The sequence below is a fragment of the Chelonoidis abingdonii genome, chromosome 8 (assembly GCF_003597395.2).
Source record: "Chelonoidis abingdonii isolate Lonesome George chromosome 8, CheloAbing_2.0, whole genome shotgun sequence".
NCBI classification, from domain to species: domain Eukaryota; kingdom Metazoa; phylum Chordata; order Testudines; family Testudinidae; genus Chelonoidis; species Chelonoidis abingdonii.
The window spans coordinates 6453751-6477289 of NC_133776.1; the positions used below are offsets into that span (position 1 = coordinate 6453751).

The 23539-nt window shown below is 48.4% G+C and overlaps 1 protein-coding gene and 4 non-coding genes across 6 annotated transcripts; all 5 read right to left on the bottom strand.

The window, feature by feature from the left end:
* Positions 1–10316: 10316 nt before the first annotated feature.
* Positions 10317–22043, bottom strand: NCL (nucleolin). Of its 2 annotated transcripts, none has more exons than XM_032777243.2 (15): positions 21864–22043; positions 20584–20694; positions 19661–19874; positions 18548–18691; positions 17798–17968; positions 17444–17530; positions 16997–17132; positions 15411–15547; positions 14683–14809; positions 14341–14474; positions 13350–13476; positions 13009–13160; positions 12157–12283; positions 10992–11218; positions 10317–10780 (listed from the first exon to the last, which is right to left on the bottom strand). In XM_032777243.2, exons 1-15 carry the CDS (start codon positions 21879–21881, stop codon positions 10698–10700), a joined length of 1995 nt encoding a protein of 664 aa, XP_032633134.1. In that variant the 5' UTR covers positions 21882–22043; the 3' UTR covers positions 10317–10697. The 2 variants fall into 2 exon arrangements, with proteins under 2 accessions (XP_032633134.1, XP_074924445.1); XM_075068344.1 differs by having other exon boundaries at positions 17798–17954; positions 18546–18691; positions 21864–22032.
* Positions 11834–11971, bottom strand: LOC116823055 (small nucleolar RNA SNORA75). The gene has a single exon (XR_004373314.1). It is a non-coding gene; the product is annotated as a small nucleolar RNA SNORA75 (small nucleolar RNA).
* Positions 12761–12829, bottom strand: LOC116823057 (small nucleolar RNA SNORD20). Its single transcript, XR_004373316.1, has one exon. It is a non-coding gene; the product is annotated as a small nucleolar RNA SNORD20 (small nucleolar RNA).
* Positions 17206–17273, bottom strand: LOC116823056 (small nucleolar RNA SNORD82). Its single transcript, XR_004373315.1, has one exon. It is a non-coding gene; the product is annotated as a small nucleolar RNA SNORD82 (small nucleolar RNA).
* Positions 17609–17689, bottom strand: LOC116823058 (small nucleolar RNA SNORD20). The gene has a single exon (XR_004373317.1). It is a non-coding gene; the product is annotated as a small nucleolar RNA SNORD20 (small nucleolar RNA).
* Positions 22044–23539: the final 1496 nt, after the last annotated feature.

Genomic DNA, 23539 nt, shown 5'->3' on the forward strand with positions numbered 1-23539 from the left:
CCAAACAAAACAACCCGAGCGCCGCCCCGCCCCAAGGTTCCACCCCAAGCACATGCTTGGTCAGCTGGTACCTGGAGCCAGCCCTGGGTAGGAGGAGGGGGCAGAAACTCCGTGGAAAGACCCAGGAAGGGAAGCAGCCATGGGGTGGCAAGCCAGCTGCTGCAGGGAAGCAGGAGGAACCCTCGAGGGAATTGCGCAGGGTGGGTTGCAGCAGAAGCCTGGGAACACGGTGGAGCAGGGTGTGATGTCAGACCCACAGCCGGGACTAGGTCTGTGTGGGACTTATGGGGCACAGCAGCGATGGGGCAAGCAGCCAGGGCAGAGGGGGCCCACTGAGCCAGACAGGCCTAGCAGTATGTGGGTCTGAACCATGGAATACCTAGCACCTGACTGGTATCGTAAAGGGTTGCAGTGCGCCAGTGCAGAGCCTCTAATGACCCAGATGAAGGCAGGGGCACCCCCATGCTCCCAGCTGTAGACAGGTCACCTGTGCCCAGAGTAGAAGGGCATAATCGGTTAAGCACACGCTGGATTTTCCTCTGTGGTTTCTTTAGGTCTTATTCAGAAGCATCAGATACCGGCCTCTCGCTGGCTGAGGCATCGGGAAAATCGCAGAGCATGGGTCCACTGCAGCATCTTATACCAGGGATCATACATACGCCACAAACCCTGATGGACGTACACAGCGAGTAATGGAGGCCAGGGGAGGCTAAGCCTCCCCAAACCTTGTGCCGCTGGAGTAGGGGAGGAGCAGTGGTAGATTTGGGCCCCCCCCCCAAATCTTCCCCCCTGCCACTGCCCCAGGACTGGAGGAGCTCTCCTTCCCTGCCATGGCTCTGAACAGCCGTGGGGGGCACAGAGCTTTTGTGGGCTCAGGGTGGGACGGGGGAGGGAAGGAGCGAGCGGGGGGGGCAGGGTCTTGGGGGAAAGAGCCAGAGCGGGGGTAGAATGGGGGCGGGGCCATGGATGGAATGGTAGAATGGGGGCGGGGCCATGGATGGAATGGGGTGGAGCCACAGGGGAAGGGGCGGAATTAGGAAGGAGCTGAGGGCTCCAGCCCCTGGGGCCCTGACTGAGCATTGAACCCCCCCACCCCAGGGACTGCTGAGAGCAGCAACTGGGGGCAGGGCCTCAGCCAGACGAGGTGGGCAGGAGAAGCTTCACCCGCCCCTCGAGGGCAGCTAGCCAAAGCCTCTTGCTCCTTGTACCGGAGCACAGGTGAATCCCACTGGCCTGGTTGGAGTCACATTTTTTTGGCGTCATTCTCTGGCATCGTTTGTCCCCTCACACCTCATAAGGGTCCTGAAGTTACTGGCAGGCCGCCTCATAAGAGAGCCAAGTGCATTCCTAGCCTGCCAGCCCACAGGCACTCAGTGCTCTGTGTGTGTTCCCTGACTCCACCCGGTTCACACAGGTCAGCAAACACCCATCAGACAGCAACAGCTTCCGCTCATCAGCAAGCGGATGCCTCCTTGAGCCAAAGGCCCAGCTGCCTAGGACCCTTTTCCCTGTATATCCTCACAATGCCCCTGGGAGGCAGGGCAGTGCTAGTGTCTCCCTTTTAGAGACAGGGCACTGAGGCACAGAAAGACTACGCCCTGGCTCCTCAAAGTATTTAGGCACCTAATTCCCATAGATCATCTCAATGGGAGTTAGGCGCCTCCATACGTTGGAGGATCTGGGGCTAAGTAACTTGGCCAAGGTCACGCGGGAAAGCTGTCCCAGGCCAGCCCCCTAATGGTGTGCATGCTCATCTTCTGGCTGCTATCACCCTCTGGAGCCCCTGCCCTGCAACCATAGCTGGCTGAGCAGAGCCATGTAGCCCACTGACTTCTCTCGGGCACCTGGTGGCAGAATCTGATTGCAGGAGCTGGGCCTTAGTCGTCTGTGATCTGCCACTCCAAGTCATGCGAGAGCCAAAGTGCAGGAGGTAGGAGCTGTTCTAAGCAGTGATTGTTTGGGGAAAAGTTTCGACGTAGCACCAGGTGGTCCCTAACAGCTGCAAAACCTGCAGACACATCTCCATTGCTACAATGATCAATTACCCCTTCCCCCCCCCACACACACCCATCAAGATCCAGGGGGTCCGACGTGTGCCTATCGCAGTACGTTGTGTACCTCACCCAGAGCACTAACAGCCCCAGGAACAACTAGGTGGGTGAAAGGCGACAATCACTGCGCTCTCGAACAAGCTCACACAGAAAAACGTTGCTATCGCAAAACAACCACTCCAGCTCTAAGTGCTCACACCTCGGCCTCCAGGGACCTGCATCACAGCGTTAGAAGAGGGGCCTTGGACTTCACATCATAATGCTGCTAAAGACCACAAATCTTGGCCTCAGTGAAGACACTAGATGTCGGGCTCATTACAACAATTGTTTACCCACGAACAGGGCTGCCCGGAGGCGGAAGTGGGGCAGTTTGCCCCGGGCTCCACAGGGGCCCCCACAAGAGTTTTTTGGGGCCTGTGGAGCAGGGTCCTTCACTCACTCCAGGGGCCTCGGAAAACTCTTGCAGGGCCCATGCCCCCGGAGCTTCTTCTGCTCCGGGTCTTCGGCGGCAATTTGGTGGTGGGGGGGGGGGGGCCTTCCTCTCCGGGACCCACCACTGAAGTGCCCCAAAGACCCGCGGTGGGGGGGTCCTTCTGCCCTGGGACCCACCGAAGTGCCAGGTGTTTGGCAGCAATTTGGCGGTGGTGGCCCCCTGCCACAGGTCTTTGGGGCATTTCGGCAGCAGGTCCCGGAGCGGAAGGACCCCTCACCGCCGAATTACCGCCAAAGCGGGGGGTGGGGGGGGGGGCTCCCACCGCCGAAGACCCCAGGCCCCCGGAATCGTCTGGGCAGCCCTGCCCATGAATCCCCTCATTGTCCTATACCTAGAGGTGTTCACTGCCCTCTACACCTTGTCTCTTGCACACATTAACACCTTGCATTACACCATTGTATTTAGCCGTGGTACTCTGGGTACCTTTCCCTGACCTGAAGACAAGCCCTGTGTAAGCGCAAAAGGTTGTTTCTCTCACCAGCAGAAACTGGGCTAGTAAAAGCTCTTGTCTCTTTACTATCCTGGGCCCAACATGGTTATGCTGCCCATTTGCTGCACTCAGGTGATCCATTAAGGAGAACTATATGAATCAGTGTCTACATTGCAGCTGATTCAGCTCCCTGATGCACTTTGGGTCCAGGGCAGCTCAGACCCCATCATGATGTGGGCAGTTTAGCCAGGTACAGCTGCTCTTTGGCTCAAACCTGGCAGTGCCAGCCTGGTTTGCACACATCACGCCTTAAGGTCGTTTCCCGCCTGCAAAGGCAGCTGTGAATGCTCAGTGGTTGGGTGTCCTTGGAAGGCACGGACGAGGCAGGTGGTTAATGTAGAATCCCTACCTTGCACTGAACTTCAGCCTGCACGACCCCTGTGCAGCGAGCAGGGGTTATAAAGCAAGAGCTGAAAGGCGCTGGAGAGAGACCCGCCTTAAATGCCACTTATGTGGCAGTGGCATCTCTGGCACTTTAAGTCAACACTGGCTGTCTCTTTCTGTGCTCGCTCAGACGCATTATGGGCTTGCTGCAGAAATTGGTCAGTGAGGTTCTCTGGCCTGTTACACAGGAGGCCAGACTGGAGGCTCAGCTTGGTCCCTTCTGTAGCTAAAATCTATGAACCAAAACCTCGGGCTTGTGAGTAGCAGTCGCTGCACCAGGAACAACCTCATCGAGCCCCAAACTGGCATGAGTGTGTATCATTAGTTTGATTAAATCTGGTCCCCATTGTGCCAGGCGCTGCACACACAGTGAGACACAGTCCCCTGCCCAAAGCTGTCCCCATTTTACTAATGAAGAACAGACAGGGGTGGCTCCAGGCCCCAGCACACCAAGCGCATGCTTGGGGCAGCAAGCCGCGGAGGGGCGCTCTGCTGGTCACGGCGAGGGTGGCAGGCAGGCTGCCTTCGGCGGCTTGCCTGCGGAGGGTTCGCTGGTCCCGCGGCTTCGGCGGACCTCCCCCAGGCAGCCTGCCTGCTGTGCTTGGGGCGGCAAAATGCTTAGAGCCACCCCTGAGAACAGAGGCCCAGAGATGTCACCGGGTGTGTAAAACAACATACATGGCCATAACAGCAGCGGTCACATCGGCTCCTTTGTTCACATGGTCTTGAGGGCCAAGGCTGTTAACTCACTAGTCCACAATCACGCACCCAGTCTACGGTGGCCCAGAGACTAGAACGTGTCCCAGTCCTTAGCCACACCCTTTATTTCATCCTTGAGCTCCGCTTCTGGAGGAGGCACTGGCCTTTCTGGAGGCAGCAGCTCTCCCACAATCCCACGCTCCACCCCTCAGAGTGGATGGTGGTTTAGAAACCTCCTTTCACCTGGCCACTGCACCCACTCTGGGAATACTAGAACAAGGGCACGGTGGCCAGAGCCATGCCGGTTTGAGATAGAATCGTTACATACTACAAGCCTGGTTCACCATTGCCTTGGGGCTCCTTGATGCCATTCCAGCAGTGTCAAGGGACCAGATTCAGCCACTGGGAAATAGCCCCACGCTTACCCCTTTGTATTAAGTAGGCCTGGACTACACGTAAAAATTTGCTCGCCCTAGCTCCATTGCTGAGGATTATGAAAAAATTTCTCTTCCTGAGCACTATAGTTGGGTCAACCCAGCTCCTGGTGCAGCCGTGGCTACATTGATGGAAGAATTTGTCTGTCCACCTAGATCCTACCTCTCAGAGAGATTTATTAAGTACATTGGCGAACCCCCCCCCCTTTCCCTCAATGTAAGAAGCGGTTATATCATGGTGCTGCTACCACAGCACAGCTGCACTGCCAGAGAAGTGCAGCTATGGCATAGACACAAGCTTAGTCTGTGGATTCTTAGATACAGCACTGCTTTCACACTCCATTCTGCCAAGCCTCCACCCTAGCTAAGTGCCCAGACACATCCTATGGCTTGTAGCCATGTTTTAAACTCAGTCCCTTAATTCAGTTTCTGGACAAACAGAGCAGAGGCCTGTAGCCCGAGCTGGTTCCTTCCTGCTGTCTGCTCTGATGATGGCCAGCGTTTCCCATCTCTCGTGATTCTGTTTCTTGGCTTGTAGTATTTGGTGGGTTTTTTAAAGCATCAGCTCCCGGAGTTCGATAAGTACCTGAGAATTTCAGCTTTCATTTAATCAAAATAGTAGGCAGCTGGATTGCCCAGAAAAGCTGGAAAATATAGCCCCTTAAAGGCTCAAACACCAGAAGGCAAAGAAAGGGGATGGATCACTCAGCGATTGCCTGCTCGGAAGTATCTGGCATTGGCCGCTGTTGGAAGAGCTAAAAGGACCTATTGGTCTGACCCAGTATGGCTGTTCTCATGTTCTTAAACAGAATCTAAAATTCATTTTTTTAATCTCATGATTTTAAATCAAGCTGGTGATTTTAAGGGACATTGACATGATTTCTGAGCATGTGGGGTTAGTAATCCTGGTATCTCTTTAACGAGATTGGATTTTTCAACCCCTTTCACTCCTGCAAAAAACAAGTGATTTCTCTCCTGCCTTTCAGCAAATAAGAAAACAAAACAAGTGCTCCAACCTTGCTTCCACACAGCTCCCCCAGGCTCTCTACCTGCAGCCCACCACCTCTTAAAGCTCAGTAACAGGCTCAGGCTGAGTTGTAAGAGATTTAAAAATTTTATTAAAATAAATGTTTGAAATGAAATATACACAGGTTGCGAGGGAAGGTACTGTACATCTGGAGTCAGGCTTGGGTTATGGGGGGTTACAGATATCGTTTGCAAGGATGAAAAAAAAAATACATACATATTGCATAACCGGCATAGACCCAGATTGGGGTGCAAGAGTTTTTAAAGTGTCAGTGAATAAGTAGGCTTGGGTTCGCCACCCGTGGAATGATTGAGGAGTCCAAGTCAGTATCGGTGGAGCAGATAGGTACATGGGTGGGATGCGTCCCTTGGTTGCTCGGGGAAGGAAGTGGGTTTATTATAGGTTCTAATAATCTCACGTGCAAAAATCCCCTAAACAGCTTTTTCCTGCCTCGCTAAAAGCAAATGCTGCCATCTAGTGCTCCTACAGAGAATAGCAGCAGAGCCTTTTCGACCATTTGCTGGGATTGCTCCTAAGCAGCCACACATCTTCTAAAATGGCTGAAGCCCAAATTAAATCATATTCACCAAATCCTCCTAGCCGCCCTGGGGAGTACTGGTTGAACGACTTTAAAATATTTCTTATTGTTGTCACGACTCCTGTGCTTTCTAGTCTCTGCTTTCCTTCTAGGACAGTGGTTCTCAACCTGGGGGTCGGGACCGCTCAGGGGGTCACGAGCTGTCAGCCTCCACCCCAAACCCCGCTTTGGCACCAGCATTTACAATGGTGTTAAATATATCAAAAAGTGTTTTTAAATGCATGGGGGGGGGGTGCACTCAGAGTCTTGCTGTAGGAAAGGGGTCACCAGTACAAAAGTCTGAGAACCCCTGTTCTAGGACGTGGAACGTTTACAAAGTGGCAGCTTTAATTTTGTGAACTGTTCTGTGCACGGGTGAGGTAGAAGACAGGAAAGTAAGTCAGCACTTCATCGTGCCCGGGGGAGGAAGGGGGGGCAGCTTTGGAAAGGAACTAAACTCTTTGGGGCGAGTGTTGCTGTTTGCACAGCACCCTGTCCAATGAGCCCAATTTTAATTGGGACCTATGGGCACCATAAGCAACAAAGGAGAGGCAGCTTCCATGTGACCATCTGCAGCTCCTCTTGTATAAGGTCCCATAATGCTTATTAGTAGGGATCGTGGCGTTAGCTATTCAGAATAAATGCAGGATAACTCGCAGCCCGTGCCCCCTCTCACAGAGGCATTGCCGCACAAGGGGCTACAAGCAAGACAGCTGCATCAGCTTTAAGCAGGGGAGCACCAGGCAAGGAGCGATCTGCCCTGCTCCTCTAGTACACTTCAAGAGCAGTACGTCTAGCAAGGATAGCCACCCCAGGAGTGCTCCAGAGCATTCTAGAGAACGTCTTTATGAAAGGCGGACATGTACTTTTGCCAAAGTTGCCATGATCCTACACTAACCTTCACACTGAGATGCAGTTTGAGGGAAAAGACACCTTCACTCCATTCTAAGCGGCCAGCGTTTGATCTAACAGTACAACAATTCCCACCAGCTCTCCAAGGACATGCATAGCACTCCAGCTTACTTACAGAAGAGACTCTTCTTGAACAAGTAAAACTACATACTCAAACCACGGTGTAAAACGCCAACATCATGCACTCAGAATGGCACTAAGGTTATAGTCTGGGAATTTCTCACGTGCTTTTGTTTTACAGCTTAGTTACTAGGGGAAGTTTCTACCACCATTGCCCAGTCGCAGGATACAGAAGTTTAGCAGCCGCTGCCTTGACTGTGGTTGTACAGATCCATGTGTTACTGTCACTCATCTCATAAAGGTAAATGGATGTATTCCTGGCTTGGATAGCTGCAAGGCTGAAGAGACAGGCTGTCATCTGTTCCATGCTCCAAGATGCACCCTCTGTGCAGGGGGCACATACACAACATTAGGCACAAGTGTTCAGCAAGGCCCTTTGCTCCAACAGCTTGGCTTGTGCACAACCCTCTGGCCCCTCAAAGCTGCCGACTCCGAAGAGGGTAAGATCTTAGAGGTCAACAGGTGAAATTCACATCAGTGCAGCTGTGCATGTCTGGTGAAATGGTCTCCATCAGCTTAATAACTCCACCTCTGGGAGAGGTAGGAGCAATGTCAGCACATCACTCGGGTGGGGATTTTCACATCCCTGAGTGATGTCGTTCTACCAGTGTGTAGTATAGACCTGCCCCTAGAAATGCTCTGCCCTTTTACATAGCTGGCCCGCAAGCTCATGGATCACCCCACCCCAGCAAGTTTTCACCTATTACTCAAAGGACTTTGTGCCATACACACGCAACATAAGATGGGAAGGAAGGCCCACTAAACTGCTTGCAAGGCCCGTATGCCACCCTATACCACATCCCTCAGCTGCACTAAGGCTTTAGAAAGGAAGCATCCTTGGGTACCAACTGCTGCAGAAAGGAACCCATTCTAGGCCAGTACACTGAAGATTTCACACATCAAGGAAGCTTTTACCTAGTGTAGTTGAGTATTTTGACAGTAGCATGTTATACAATTCATCTTAATACTTAAAACAGCCTCTTCTATTAAACAGCAGTTAAAACAGCACCACTGGAGTTATGGGGATTTTGATTCTGGCTCCTCTTAAGTCTTCCATCTGGAGTAGTGACAAAGGGCCTGCTTCTCATCAGTGTGTGCATGTGCCTCAGTTTCCCCCATGTAAATAATTAACACTTCCCCACATCACTAGGAATAAGTTCACTAACAGATGGACAGATCTGCAGATACCAGGAATGAGCCTCATAAAGAGCTTTCAAGTAAATAGAATGTCTAGGCATTGCAAGCTGTCCCAGAATGAAGATACCTTGCAGTGGGTTTTAGGTGTAAAGTGCTGCAGAGAACAGGAGGTTGCCAAACACACACAGAAGCCACTTTTTAAAACTTTTGATTGTGTAGAATACAGCAAATTCTTGTGGTATGTGATGTTCTACCCAATTCATAGGGCACAGAATCTATGCTACATTTAGTCTCTAATGCTCTCTTGAGATACACATGTAACATCTAGTTCTCTTTTGTGGGAGAGTTAAGAGCTGATACTTACACGCTTTTAGAGACAAAAGTGTGGAAAAACATCCCTTACAAAAAAATTAGTACTGTACCCAGTAATCTGACATTACTAAAAGGCATTTGTTCATGTTCTAGGAGAGAAAATCCATACAGGTTAATGATATCCCAGGCTACACAGGAAATGTACATGTAATTACAGCTAACAATCGTGCTCACACCTGAAATATGATGCCTTTTGGTGTTCACATGGAACTGTTTCAGAGCTCCTGTTACAAGAGGCAAAATGCTTACGTACCAGGCCTGCAGCTCTGAATGGGGAGGAGTTCCTTCTCCCAGCTTGTCTTTATCTATGCAGATGTTAAACACTTCAGAACAGCTGTAGTTTTACTCCAAGACAATGGCTCCACCCTGCCTGATGGGGCCTCTACACACTGCCATACTACAAAATTACACCAGTCATTTCACCACTGTCTAGTGTAAGGCACATGCATTTCAGCTCTATCAGCTTTGCATGCAAAGGAATGTACAAGATGACTTGTTCTGTCATGGATCTCTTACCTTCTCCAGATGGTGTGCAGATGTTCCAATAAGCTTCTATGACAGGAATTAGACTTACTGACAGAAGTGGCAGGCTCACACTGTTTGGAGTTTTGTTACATTAGAGAATAGCATCTTTCAGGAAGCCTCTAAAATTCTCCCTGACTTGTCTGGTTTGAGATATTCCATTAGACAGTTAACTTATGACATCTAAACTTGGAACAGTCTGATTTGTGCAACTGATGTGCTGTCTAGCTGGCCAAGTTTTATTTAGTGAAATGTTTAGTTTAACCTCTATTACTTGAGTCACAGGAGCAGAGACAGGTTTCCTTTCCTCCACATATTCCTTTCCTCCAGGCAGGAAGTCCTAATTCCCAGCCCCAAATACATCAGGTAGCAATGAAACAGACATGCATTTCAGGCATTAGTTGTTAGCAATGAAGCTGGTTAACGTTCTGGGAAGATGAAGTTCCCTCAGTGTATATTTAGGTTTTATTCCTAACCAAGAGGGCAAGAAACTTTCACTTATGAGTTTAGATTCTGTAACTCTGATCATATGGGGCACAGAGCTAAAGCAAGTGTTCTGGGCATTTAACACCACTGGGCCCTTTCACATCATCAGGAATGTATGTATGATTTGCCCAAGCCATAATATTGTATTTCCCTCCACCCTCTTTCACAGGCAGTAGTTTTTAAATCTTAGACCTGTCCACCCTCCCATCAGAGTGATCCTATATACTGAGTGGCTACATGCCTTCCAAACAGCAACTTGCGATTTTAGAGGCTTGTGAGCATAGGAATGGGATTTGGAACAGCCGTTCTGCGGTGAGTTAGAGCGCGCACTCTGAGCATCAAGAGGTGGCACAGCAGAGATCTTAGACAAACTGGTACTGCTACATATAAACAGGTTCAAATGTCCATCCCGAGTGGAGCCCTGCATGGGACTGCTTCTAATCCTGGTCCCACCCACTCCTGTTATGACGACAGTGGGTCCTGCAGGATCCCAGTCCCGCTGCAGGGACCCTACACTGATCCCATGCAGGGCTCTAGTCTAGAGCTCGCTTGCTTTCCTGTCCCAGACTGCTAACTCCTCAGCACCTGATGAAGAATGGCAGGACGACGTGCACCAGTTCAGGCCCTTTAATCTGTCTGAGACAGAGTGCCGAAGCACAAAAAATGATAAAACGGTCTGCATTTTTACAGCAAAAAACCTACGGAAGTTTATAGGGAAAAAAATATTTTTGTACATGGGGTAAAACATTATAAATTCAAGACAACTCACAGACAAGGGGAAACTCCCACATCTAGCACTCATTTCTTTAAAAAGTTCACTTGAATAGCCAGGCAGTCAAGCTGCACTCTTTGAAATGATACTTTTCCCAAGTGGCTCACAGTACTGCTTTGCTTCTTGGAATGTCCTCAGAAGGCTCCGTGTCAAAACAAGGTGACAGAATAAAAACCCCAGAGTCCTTTCAGATAGCAGGGGAAGGACGGAAAAGGGACTGCTTAGTCATCAAATTTTATCTTCTTCCCTTGTGGCTTGTGATCTCCTCCTCCTCCTCTGCCTCCCCGGAAGCCACCTCCTCTACCTGGAAAGAAATTGAACAGATCAGGAACCAAACGTTGCAAGAAGTTAGTACATGGACAACACATGGAAGGGAAAGCATGTTAGTATCCCAATGTGCCACTTCAGAGAATCTGAAAGTATGTGCCTGGCCTGGGATTAGTCAGGCAACATTTTAGATAAGTCAAAGACTGAAGCTGGTAACATGCCAAGCTTTGGTTATACTTCCTTCGTACCTCCAAATCCTCTGCCGCCACCTCGTCCACCGAATCCACCTCGGCCACCCCGTCCTCCTCTTCCTCCACGTCCACCAAATCCACCACCAAATCCACCGCCACGCTGACCGTCACCCTTGGGCTTGGCATAGTCAAGAATCACTTTGTTTCCATCAATCTCTCCATCCTCCATTGCTTCTTTAGCTGCTTTGGCATCTTCTGGGCAGCTGAAGTCCACAAACCCAAATCTATGTAAAATAGTGAAAAGACAAGAGTTCACCTTCCATCAAAGTGAGCCACGCAGCAGTTCCACTCTTCACCAGAACACCATGCATACTGAAGAGCTACACTGTAACCTATGCATTTAAAAAGATAACGTGCTGGAGGAGGGGCGAAGAGTGGTGGAGTTTCCACTGTATTTGGATTCCTACCATCCTATAAGCTTTAGTCTTTCAAAGTTCTAGCTTGTTAACACCATGCCAATTTTAAACGTGCCTTGTTCGTGTAACCTGCTCCCTGCAGCAAGCATGCTAAATGTAAAGGAGGCAAGTTCCATACTGAACCCTAGACTATGCTGCTTCTTCACAATACCTTCAAGTCCAAATTACTGTGTCTAATGTCGGCCCAGAGATCAAAGCTCTGACATTTAAATATCCCATAAGAGGCTCAATTTAATGAACTGGTATGAGCTACAGGAGGTGGGGGGGGGGGAGAGGAGGGAGCAGCAGAGTGTAAAACCTCATCATGAAGGATCTGTTTGCACTATTAATATTGGCCCACTGGCAGTCAGAGCAGAAGTTCTACACCATCATTTTTCATGACCGTCCATGGGACTAAGCACAGCTTGTTACACAACACATCAACAGTGTTGCACAGCCGTGGCTAATCACCCATCTGAAGCCAGAAGGTGAATATGCCAGCACTGAGCACTTAATTTTCTTCTCGTGCGAATCCACAGGCTGCCACTGATTTTACGGCAGGAAGGAGCTCATTGAGAAGGGAGGCTGTTACACCTTTACTATTCCTGGGTGTAATAGAATATCCAAGATGGCAACTAGTTGCCAAGAGGAAACAGGCGTGCCAATGTTACCACCACCAATTTGAGATCAGTTGAGATTTCAATCGATTAAATCCAGACCTCTTCCAGGTTCCAACGATACCATCTCCAGATCAGAATTTAACATACCCTTTGGATGAGCCAGTGTCTCTGTCCATGACTATTCTGGCATTGACAGAACCCTCAAATGAATCCCTCAATGTCTCCTCTGTGGTGTCCTCGGAAAGGCCTCTGACAAACAGCGTTTTGGTTTGTTCTAAAAAAAGAGAATCCATTTTCAGATCAAACACTTTGGTAAAGTTTCTGCCTTAAGTAAGATATGTGAGCCGGGTTCCCAGCCACGCATACATCAAGCCCTTTTACATTCAAAAAGGAGACGTTAGCCAGTTGAACACTGTGGACTAATTTGAAATATCCAATAAAAACCATTATCTATATCAACATTACAAGTGCACTTTCCTGGACCACAACTACTAAAACAGAAAGGCCAAAAACATTTATGTGACTGACATACAAACAGCTAAAGTGTTTTTCTTTCGAGATTTTAAAAGAGGTAAAAAATATTAGCAGCTTATGCCAAGACATTCCCCCGCCTTTGTTTCTGACCTGGGGGAAAAAAACAAACAAACAAACAAACAAAAACCTGTCCTGTTAGACTTGAAGCATTTACAAACGCACGCTCACAAAAAACACGTTCAGTTGTGAAGGTATAATCGTAACTCCAATAACACAGCCTGATCAGTACTTTACTATCCAGAGGAATTTTGAGATTATTTCATCAGTATCTCAGTCATCATATCCACCTCTTAAAAGTTAACTCTTGCTGCTGTTCGTTGTTCCTAGCATCTGACAAGCAGGTCTTTTCCACACCATTTGTCCACATGAAATGATTTTTGGGGAAGAGAATTAAGTGTACATGAATTCTAGCTGAACCAAAGTCTCAAAACCTCTGTAGGTCAGGATAAAGCACAGGACACTTACGACTAAATCCTCCTCTGGAGTTACCACTGCCTTTCTGTCCAGCTGGTGCGCTGAATTCCAGTCTGATTGTTCTGCCTTCAATTTCTGTGTTGTTACAGGAATTCAAAGCTTCCTTAGCATCTTCAGCTGTGGAAAATTCGATGAACGCATATCTAGGTGGAGAGAAATTCTGATCAGACTGGAGACTTGTTCCCATATGGGTCTTAAATAGCATGAAACAAGCCCTGCTGCCAATATTCAAATCTTTACTACAGGGCTCGATCGCTTAGGTTTCGATGTTTTTTGGGGGGGGGGGCCCGGGGGGGGGAAGAAGGGGAGGAAATAACTCCACTCTTACACACCCTTTAGGCTTGCCCTGGTTATTTTGTGGCATCCTGATAGCAGAAGCTTTTTCAAATAGTTCTTGAAGAGATTCTTCTGTTGCACTGTATGAGAGGTTGTTCACAATTAGGGTCTTTGACTCTCCACCTATCAGGAAAGAGAAAGACAACTTAGAGCTGCACATTTACAGACAGACAGACTTTTCTGAACTAAACAGAGCTTTTAGGAGCAAGAGGAAATGGGGTATTTTCAGGATTATGTATCTTTGCTCCACTACAGGATCTGCCTCAGTCACCATGCACAAGGTGGACTCTCAAGCACAAACTAATAACCTTCATGCACTTAACTGGCATCTAGTGTATTGTATGTCAGGGTAATTGGTATCTGGACTAGCAAGATTGTTCAGAACTGGAGAATTGCTGTGTAACTTAAAACTCCAAAGGATTTAAGAATGGTTTAAGTGCTCCTTTGTGCAAGGTGCTGCTGGATTAACAGCCTTCAAAACAAATCCTCAAATCCAAGAATATTCACCCATGTACCACACCCTCCCTCTCTCGGTCAAAGTCTAGAGAATGAAGGTACCTGTTTCACACTGCCCAGCATGATAGGGGCAGGTTGACTCAAGTCTGAACTGATGGAACTCTCTCTCACTAATATGCAAATTATAATGGTAGCCACTGTGATTTTTTAGAACTATTTAAGATGGCATGAAGTGTATGGGATTGAAAGTAGAAAGAAAAGAGGAAGAAATACAAAGAATCCCCTGCATCTGACGAAGTGGGTATTCACCTACGAAAGCTCACGCTCCAAAACGTCTGTTAGTCTATAAGGTGCCACAGGACTCTCTGCTGCTTTTACAATTCCCTCCGTGTTACCTTACCCAAAGGATTTCCTGTGAACTGCTCTGATTTGCTTGTGATAGCATCACAGCCTACCTAGCCCGTCTTGGTAAAGCTGATCTGTGTATTGGCTCTCATGTACCTTTAGCACATTACAGCGCTGTATAAATACCTTTCTGTGTCTCTTGATGGCTCTTTTCTCCTGTGTAGTCTAAGATGATGGCACGACCCTCGATTTCAGTGCCCTGCTTCTCCTCTAGTGCCTTGTCTGCCTCAGCTTCTGTTTTAAACTCTACATAGGCAATCCTAGAACAGTAAAGACAGCAGATGAACAAGCTGTTTCTTTGGGGAGCATTGAATATGCACAAAGCGCTAAAACCGAAATAATGCTTTCAGGGCAAGTATTGAATTTCACTTTTCTAATGAGCAGCTGAAGACAGCAAAAAGACATCAGTCTACATTAAAAAGGCAACGCATGCCTGGAAAAAAATTAAAATCTATCACAACTACATACCCTTTACTGCTCCCATCCTTGCCAGCCACTAGCCTGATTTCTAGCGCTTCTTCAAATACTTCTCTCAATTCATCCTGAGTTATACGGTAAGGTAGATTCTTAACAAAGAGTGTTCTGGCATCTCTCTCTACGAAAAAGACAAAAAAATTATGATTCCCTAGTACACTGTACCACAGTGAACAAAATGCCAGCAACAGGAAAGCTGAAGTAATTCAGTTATATCACCAAAACACAAGTAAAGTTGATATTTTATATTTGTGCCAGGAACAGCCAGAATTTTACACATTAAGGACTCTACATCCAAAAGTAGAAATCTCTTTCCCACCTGCTGTTTTGCTGGTAATATGAACATTCCCCAAAATACAATCCAGATCACACTGAATTCTGTCTCCATATTTGAGACATACTTTGAAAAATCTCAACCTATATAACAAGGCTTTGATAAGAAAGCAGTGAACTAATACAACCAAAAGTTGTTACATTAGATTAGTTTAATGGTTTCTGATTAACAACAAAGTGCTTATACTAGAGGTGCAATTTCCTTCTTGACCAATATGAAGATACAACAAAAATATGGTTTTAAAAAAGCCATTAACCATTTCTGCAGGTATTACTAAACCAAACCAAACAGGCCAGTAGCAGAGTCAGTCAGTCACAGGCTTGCTTAACACGACAAGACGCATTACCCAGAAATCTAGCAGATAACTAACTTTTGTTCTTTTTCATACCTTTCTTTGATTCTTTAAGGATTTCTTTACTCCTTGCTTTCTCCAGTTTGATTTCCAAACCCATGAATTTCTTCCCATTAAATTCAAGGGATTTATCCAGATCCTCGGCTGATGAGAAGTCTACATAGCCAAACCGCCTGAAAGAAGGAAGATCTTAATATCTACACTGAACTTTGAAGTTAGTATCAGAACACATTGTGGAAGTGTGGTCTATACGGATATGTCTACGCTGCATTATAAACCATGGTCTGTGCAACCCAAACTCACGGAGCTGATGTTTCCAAACCCACGCTTAAGCATCCACACTGTACTGTCAGCCTGAGCTTATGACTGCTGGACTCAGGTCTCACAGCCATGCTACTGCACCCACCCTGCATTTCAGACCTCTTGACTTGGGCCTGCGGCTTGAGCTGCATCCACACTGCAAAATGACAAGGGTTTAGACCAGAATCACAGTGGGGCCCTCTTAGGATCAAGTCCTGCTTGCTTGCTGATACAAGTCAGACTGGTGTGTGTGTGGATGGAAAGAGGACTTGAGCTCAAAACTGAATCAGGACTGGACTTCGGTTATGTTCACCCTACTCACCTTTTAGTGACACAGCTGTGCCACTAAGAGGCATGCAGCGTAGCCGCTGTTTGTCAGCAGGAGACAGTTCTCCCGATGACAAAAACAAACAAAACAAACAAACTCCCACTCCCAAGCAGCGGTAGCTGTTCACACCTGTACTTTTGACTGGCAAAAAAAATTTATCATTGGGGGTGGGTGGTGTTTTTTTCCACACCACTGAACAACAAGTGTGTTGCTGACGAAAATCCAACGCAGAGAAAACCTTAGGGTATGTGTACGCTGCACTCTGAGAGCTGCCTTCAAGAAAAAAAAGAGTTAATGATTGAAGCAGCTTTACAGTGCAAGCCAACAAAATATAAACCTTACCCAACTAACGGTAGACAGAAGAGCTGTGCCCCTTGACACGGAATCTGTCATGTTGATTGCTCTCCTAAGATAGCAAGTTTTCAGACTAGAACTCAAATTTAGAGATCCAAATGCATGAAGACAAGTTACATCTCAAACCAGCACCCCTTGTAGCTGTCTTTAAAGCAGTCCTGAATTCAAATTCAGGATTTCCTGTGCCTTCCCAGGAAAGTCCCTTAACCGCTTTCAACATCTGCCAAATGGACACACTTACCCAACTCACAGAACTAGTAAGAATAGTTGTTCAGTACTAAATATTTTCAGAAAAATGAAACCAAATTGCCCCCAAGACACTCAAAAAATAGCTCTTTAGAAAGCAGAACAGCTTAGATTCAGCTGCCCAAACAAGGGCTATACGTAAATTGCATAAAATGAAGGCTGCAGCCTTCCTCTTTGCTATGGCCATGCTGCCTGAAGCAGCTACCAGTCCTGAGAGGAAGTGCTCTACCTTGTTCAGAACTGCATAAGGCTGAACTTGGGCTAAACAGTTCCATATAGTATCCAGTGATCACTTAAACATTTTGTTTGTCTCAGTTATGCCTCCTAACTGTGCCAGTCGATAACAGCTTAGTATGAAGACACAGTGGCAGCAGAATTATAGTGAAGAGCTTACTTGGAACCACCGATTCTGACTTGCAGAACTGGAAGGTCTTTTTTGCCAAAGAACTCCTTGATGGCAGTCTTCAGTTCCTCATAGTCCTTGTTGGCGTTCAAGTTTCCCATAAACAGGGAGAAAGCTGAAGCAGTTTCTTTAAGAAAAAATGAAGTCAGGCAAATTAAAAGTATGATCAAATTGGAGGCATCTTACTCTAGAGGACTACGGCACATCAGTTTATATCAAAGTCACATCAGACTTCAGTATTAAGTCCCTAGTATTCATCATTTGTGCTGGAAGCACCATATAAAAGCCAAAGATTCAAACCCCATAAGTGCAAGTTCCCCAGCTAGTACCTTCCCACATTAAATGAAGAAATTTTGAACATTCTCTCTGGAGCACTGCAGCAAGGGGAGCCTTGACTTTAGCTGCACTCACATTTCAGGACGCATCATGCTAACATACCTTCAGTTTTCTTTTTCTTGGCTTCTGGGACACTTTTTTGCTTGGGCATTTCCTTCTTTCGTTTTCCAGGAACTTCCTTCACAGACTCTGTGGTACAGGAAAATATATTAGAAGGATCTTAGAATAAAAAGAAACAAGGCATCCCTCTCCCCCCACCCCATCATGCTGGATCAGTACTTGACTATCTTGAGAAACTTTCATTGTGATTTTTCCTCACATCATTTCAAGCAGTGTTCATCAGTTCCAGCTTTGGAAGACAGGGTTGGACATACTTCTTGCCTACTGCTGCTGTATATCAGTTCTGTGTATTACTAAGCAGCAGGGGTTTACAGAAGCATAGAACATTCAGCCTACCTTCCTCTTCATCATCCTCATCATCCTCGTCTTCATCGTCGTCATCGTCCTCATCTTCATCATCATCATCATCGTCGTCAGAGTCTGCCTTTGCTTTCACTGGAACAGCTTTCACTGGAACAGCTTTCTTTCCTTTTGCTGGAGTTACGTCCATTGCCTCAACTTCAGAGTCTGAAGCATCAAAACAAACCATCTTTCTTGGGAATGGTTCAATTCCTGTGCAACTGAGCAAGGAATCTTCACCACCCTCATTTCCACTCTGATAAAACGGGCCACGCTTCTCCCTCTTTCATCTTATCCATTTCAGTTTGCGAGCTCTTTGGGGCAGAGACTCAATGTGTGTTTTACAGTGCTTAACACAACTGGGTCCTGGACATGACTGAGGTCTCTTAGCTTATGTCCATACTGCAGTGAAACACCTGTGGCTGGCCTGAGTCAGTTGACACAGGCCAGCTGTGGACATTTTATTGCAGTGTAGATGTATTCTACCATTAGTAATGTCCAGTAGGTAGTAACAAGCACCACAGAAAGCAGCAATAGGAAATAATTGTTAAGCTCTAACACACTCCTTAGTTTTATTTGTAGGCATCAGTGGCCTTATAAAACTATTTTCAATAATACAAAGAGCTGAGTACATTATTAGTGCCATGTCAGCCTCTGTAGGTTCACGCCAACTAAAAACTTGTGCATTTTATAAATGATCAGAATTATATACTCTAAGCCTTCCCATAACCAGCGTAGTCTACACACCATCGTCTTCCTCATCATCTTCCTCATCGTCGTCATCCTCATCGTCATCAGATTCTTGTTTTGCAGATACTGCCACAGGTTTTGCCAGTACAGGCTTTTTGACTGCAGGCGTCACAGGCATTGCTACTTCCTCCTCAGACTCATCTGTAACAAGAGTTTACCACTCACTAGTCTGTTTGCTATAAACGAGCACTTATACCAGGGGAGAGCAAACTACAGCCTGTGGGCAGGATTCGGCCCGTGGGATTGCCAGCCCCGTGGCTCAGCAGGGCTAAGGCCTGCCCTGGCCCCACTCCCAGAGAGGGTCAGCACCACAACCCTGTGGCCCCGGGGGAGGAGAACTGCGGGCTCTGTGTGCTGCCCTCACCTGGAGGCACTGCCCACCCGCAGCTCCCGTTGGCCGGAAACGGGGAACTGTGGCCAATGGGCGCTTCAGGGGTGGCACCCACAGGCAAGGGTGGCACGCAGCAGAGCTGCCTGTCCCACCCCACCCCCAGGCATGCTGGCCACTTCTGAGAGTGGTGCAGGGCAAGGGCAGGCAGAGAGCCTGCCTTAGCCCCACTGCCACCCCAGAGTCACTCAAGGTAAGCGGCACAGGGCCGGAGCCCGCACCCCTCCTGCGCCCCAAGCCCTTGCCCTGAGCCCCCTCCTGCACACTGCACCCCCTTCCCATACACTGCGCTCCAATCCCCTGCCCCAGCCCTACATTCATGGTCCTGCATACAATTTCCCCTCCCAGATGTGGCTCTCGGGCCAAAAAGTTTGCCCATCCCTGATTTATATGGTTAATTCAGGTTTGCTCAAGAAATGTACTCTATGAGATGTTGCTAAACAAAGCTGTGAAAAACAAACAAACAATCAATCATTGGCTTGAACCATGCACGACAGGGAGCCCATGAAGCTTCCCCCAAACAGCTCTGCTACTTTAACTTAGTGCTGACCTCTCTACCCTATTCCTTTGCTATACAAACCCTGTGCCTCATTGGACTAAAAGCTGCCAGTTGTGCTGAACTGCGCACTGGTTGTTATAAGGACAAAGAGGAGCTATTCAGTTTGAGGTAATTTTGTTCAATTATGGCAAAGCATTTAACAGAAAAGTGAATTTTGACTTGCCAGAGTCATCTTCATCCTCCTCACTGTCGTCTTCCTCCTCCTCCTCCTCCTCCATGTCTTTTTTCTTCGCATTTTTTCCATTTTTAGCTCCTTTGGCTGGAGTGGCAACTGCCTTCTTGGCTGGAGTGGCAACTTCCTTCTTGGCTGGAGTGGCAGCCTTTTTGCCAGGTGTAACTGCTGCTTTTGGTGTTGCCACTTTCTTCTGAGGAACAACCTTAGAGAAACAGACAAGTCAAATGAGTGTACACAACTCTCTAATTAAATCAAATTAAATCCACCACAACCATTCATCCAACTAGCCTCTTTGCTGCAGTGCCTAAAAAGACCACATGACCAAACTGTAAAGCCACGCTGGCAGCTCACTGGGAACCAAAGGACTGTCCCCCATTTACATATATAATAAGTCTCCCTGCTACATGTGAACTTGTGCCACCTCTATGCCTATTTCTGGCCCCTCTCTGCCTTCACATCTAGGACATATGAAGGGAGTGGGTTTACCAAGTATAAAAAGAAACCAATATTAAGAACCCTTGGTAAGAGCTGAGTATTAATAGGTGCCCTTTTTGACAGAACTGCTTAGCTTCTGATGAAATGCCCAGTTAGCTGATTTGTGTTTTCTTCCTTATCTTTATGGGAGAGGAATAGAAAAGAGAATACAATTAGTTTAGCGCTCAAGAAGCCAGTCTTTCCGCAACAGACTCAAACCTTTACAGTGCCAGATTTGAAAATTTATTTAACTACACTCAAAATATCCATTTGCTAATGCTAGTTCCTTGTCTCATCACTGATGGTATCGTCTCATCACTTATTGTATTTATTCCCCTATTTCATTCACCGAAGCCTTCTGGGTTGTGTTTCCCAAAGGAATAGTTTATTCCCAAAGTAACATGGAGCAAAATAAAGTCCAAATGTAAAATGATCACCTCTTCCTCGCTGCTGTCCTCTTCCTCTAAGGAGTCCTCCTCCTCACTATCTTCAACATCCTTTGGGGGAGGAGGAGCCACTTTTTTCTGTTTAGCTTGATTCTTCGGAGTCTTAAAGACAAAATGTAAAATATGAACATACATTAAAGTTCACACATTTAATCTTCCAATTTACAAAAATATCTATAAATTTGTAAATCTTCCAATTTACAAATATAAATGTCTATGGTGTAAAATACACCAAAGCCGTAAAACATTTAAGCCAAATCCCATTTTAGCAAAACTGTTTCCAAATTGTGCTTGCACACACAATTGTTACAACTGCATGGCACCATTACTTTCATATCAAATTCTGAAATCTGCTGGCCTTCGTCACCCTGTACCATGCATCATTTTCAGATCCTCTAAAATGCCTGCGCATGAACCTGAGACACAAGGTGAGTGAGGCATTATCCTTTTATTGGACCAATGTCTGCCCGTGGGAGGAACAAGGTTTGGAGCCACGCGGAGCTCTCCCTGAACCTGCTCAGTTTGTAAGGTTAACACACGCGCAGACCACGCATAAAGCCGAGCGATGGAGAAGTGGGGGCGGGCATCCCTCTCCTATGTGAAGTCACGGCTAAAACCCGACTCTCCTGCCGCCCACACGCCTCGTGGAGGAGCCGTCAGCGCCGAGCCCAGGCCGCGGAGAGTCCAAGCGCTTCCCCTGCCCGCCCGAGCCCCGGGAGGGCTCGACAAAGGGCCTTGCACCATGTGGGACAGGCAGGCCCGAGCCGCGCGCCTGTGCGCTGGGAACACCACGTGGCCGCCCCCCCCCCCACGCGGCGCACGCAGCCTGAGGCCTTCCCATCCGGCAGCGCGAGCCCCCGGCCCCGCCTCCTCTCCCGCGCGCGCGCCCCGACCCCTAACTTCCGTCGCGAGCCCCGAGGGGAGCCTAGAAACCCTCCTTCCCCCTCCCCCCAAAGGCCGGAAAGAGGCCTAGAAACTGCCCCGAGCCCTGCGGCCCGTCGCGGAGCCGGGATGCGGCACCCGGCCTCGGGGGCTGGGAGAGGCCGCTTGAAACCTGCTGGCTTCGGGGTTGCGGCAGGAGGGAATTAGAAACCCCCTCTCCTCAGGGAGCCGGGAAACCGCCCCCCGACGGGGGCCTGGCCGCCGCTCGCCCCTCTCAAGGATGGGGCCCGCAAGGGTCCGCCTCGGGCCCTCCGTTCCCCGGGCCGGGGCCTGGCCACGGCAAGCGCGCGCCCCTCCCCTCCGGGCCTCGCGCTCTCCGCGGGCCTCACCTTGGCGATCTTCACCATGATGGCGGTGGGGGCGTCACGGGCCGGCGCGCGGTCCGGGTCGGTTGGGTCCGAGTGCGACAGGCAGCGCCGGGAGCAGCGACTCGACTGTGGCCTGGGCTGAAGCGAAAGAGTGAGAGCGCCGCCCCTCCCCCCAACCTCCCTCAGCTTATGCTTTGTCCCGCCCCTCTTCGCCTCTCCGGACCAACCCCTGCCCGCGTCGCGGTTAGCTCCGCCCACCCTCCCAAATGCCGCCCAATCGCCGGTCTCCGAGGGCGGACTGCGCACCAATCCGCGCGGGGCTGCCACTGACCAATTGGAGCGCGCGTTACAGCGAGAGGTCGCGCCCGCTGGGGAGAAGGCGCAATGTAACCAATAGGTGGCTGCGCCCGGATGGGGGGAAGGGGGCTGGTAAAGGAGCAGCAGCACGTGGCTCCAGGAAAACCACGTGCACCTGGGTCCTCAGGGGAGAGGGAGTCAGAGGGGTCGGTACGTTACCCCATGGCTTGGCTGGGGGTCGGGAGCCGGGACCAGCCTGGGGCTGGAGGCAGCCTACCCCGGGGGTCTGGCAATGGGACCACCCAGCCCTGGGGATAGGACTGGGATAGGTGGCATTATGCCAGGGGGGCTTGGGCTGGTGATGGGTTGGAGAGGATGGTTTCCTGAGGGTAGTTTCTTCTCTGATCTACGATCTCTTTTATCCTGCTGCCCATCACCATGGCATCTAAGTTCCTTACACATAAAGTCCATAGCAAAGACCCTCACAGACTTCATAGTGCCTCAAGCATGGATCCCTTGTCAGGGTCAAATGTTTACTTTGGATAAGGCTTTTCCCCTTTCTTTTGGTTTGTGAGTGTTTAAGAATACCCGCTTTTCACCTCTCTTTCCCAGTCTCTCTTCATCATGATCTCTTTTCCTTCCATCTTTACCCTCTGCACTTTGTTTCTACCTCATTCCACTTGCTGTTCTGTGCTAGTGCTAGTGAAGGTGCAGTAGCACAGCCAGGCATACTGGTGCTAGTTTTAATCTAGCTCAAGTAACAATAGCTGGTGTGGCATGGGTTAGCAACCAAAATGCATACCCTGGCACCCCGAGTCTGTGGTGATACCTGTCTGCATTACAATCTATGCCTACCCTTACTACAATCACACCTTCACTTGCAGTGTAGACATCCCTGCCGAGCACAGGCCAGAGCATGAGTTCTGCTCGCTTCCAATGGCAGAGTTTAAATAGCACAAAATGTAAGAGCCATGAAAATATGCAGATGACAGATTCCATCAGACCCTATTTTGTTTGGACTCTATTTTGTACAAACCACCCAAAATGTCACATCTCGACCAGTACAAATCCAGCACATTGTAGCTGACAACTCTACCATTATCAATCATGTTTATTACAATAGTGTCTAGAGACCAATCAAGGTCCCGACCCCACTATGTTAGGCACTGTTCAAAGACAGAGTAAGAGGCAATCCCTGCCTCAAAGAGCTTGTGCCATCTCGAAGTGTAGGCATACCCTTAAAATATCTGCTGTGTCAGTAGCTCCTATAACTTCATTTTCTGTGAAAGAGTGATGTCACAACCCCCTCCGACATCTTAGTCACTAACTAACCAGCGTCTGTAACATTAGTTCCCCTCCCACTCTGTACTGGAAGGCTGCAATGTAACAACTTAACCAAA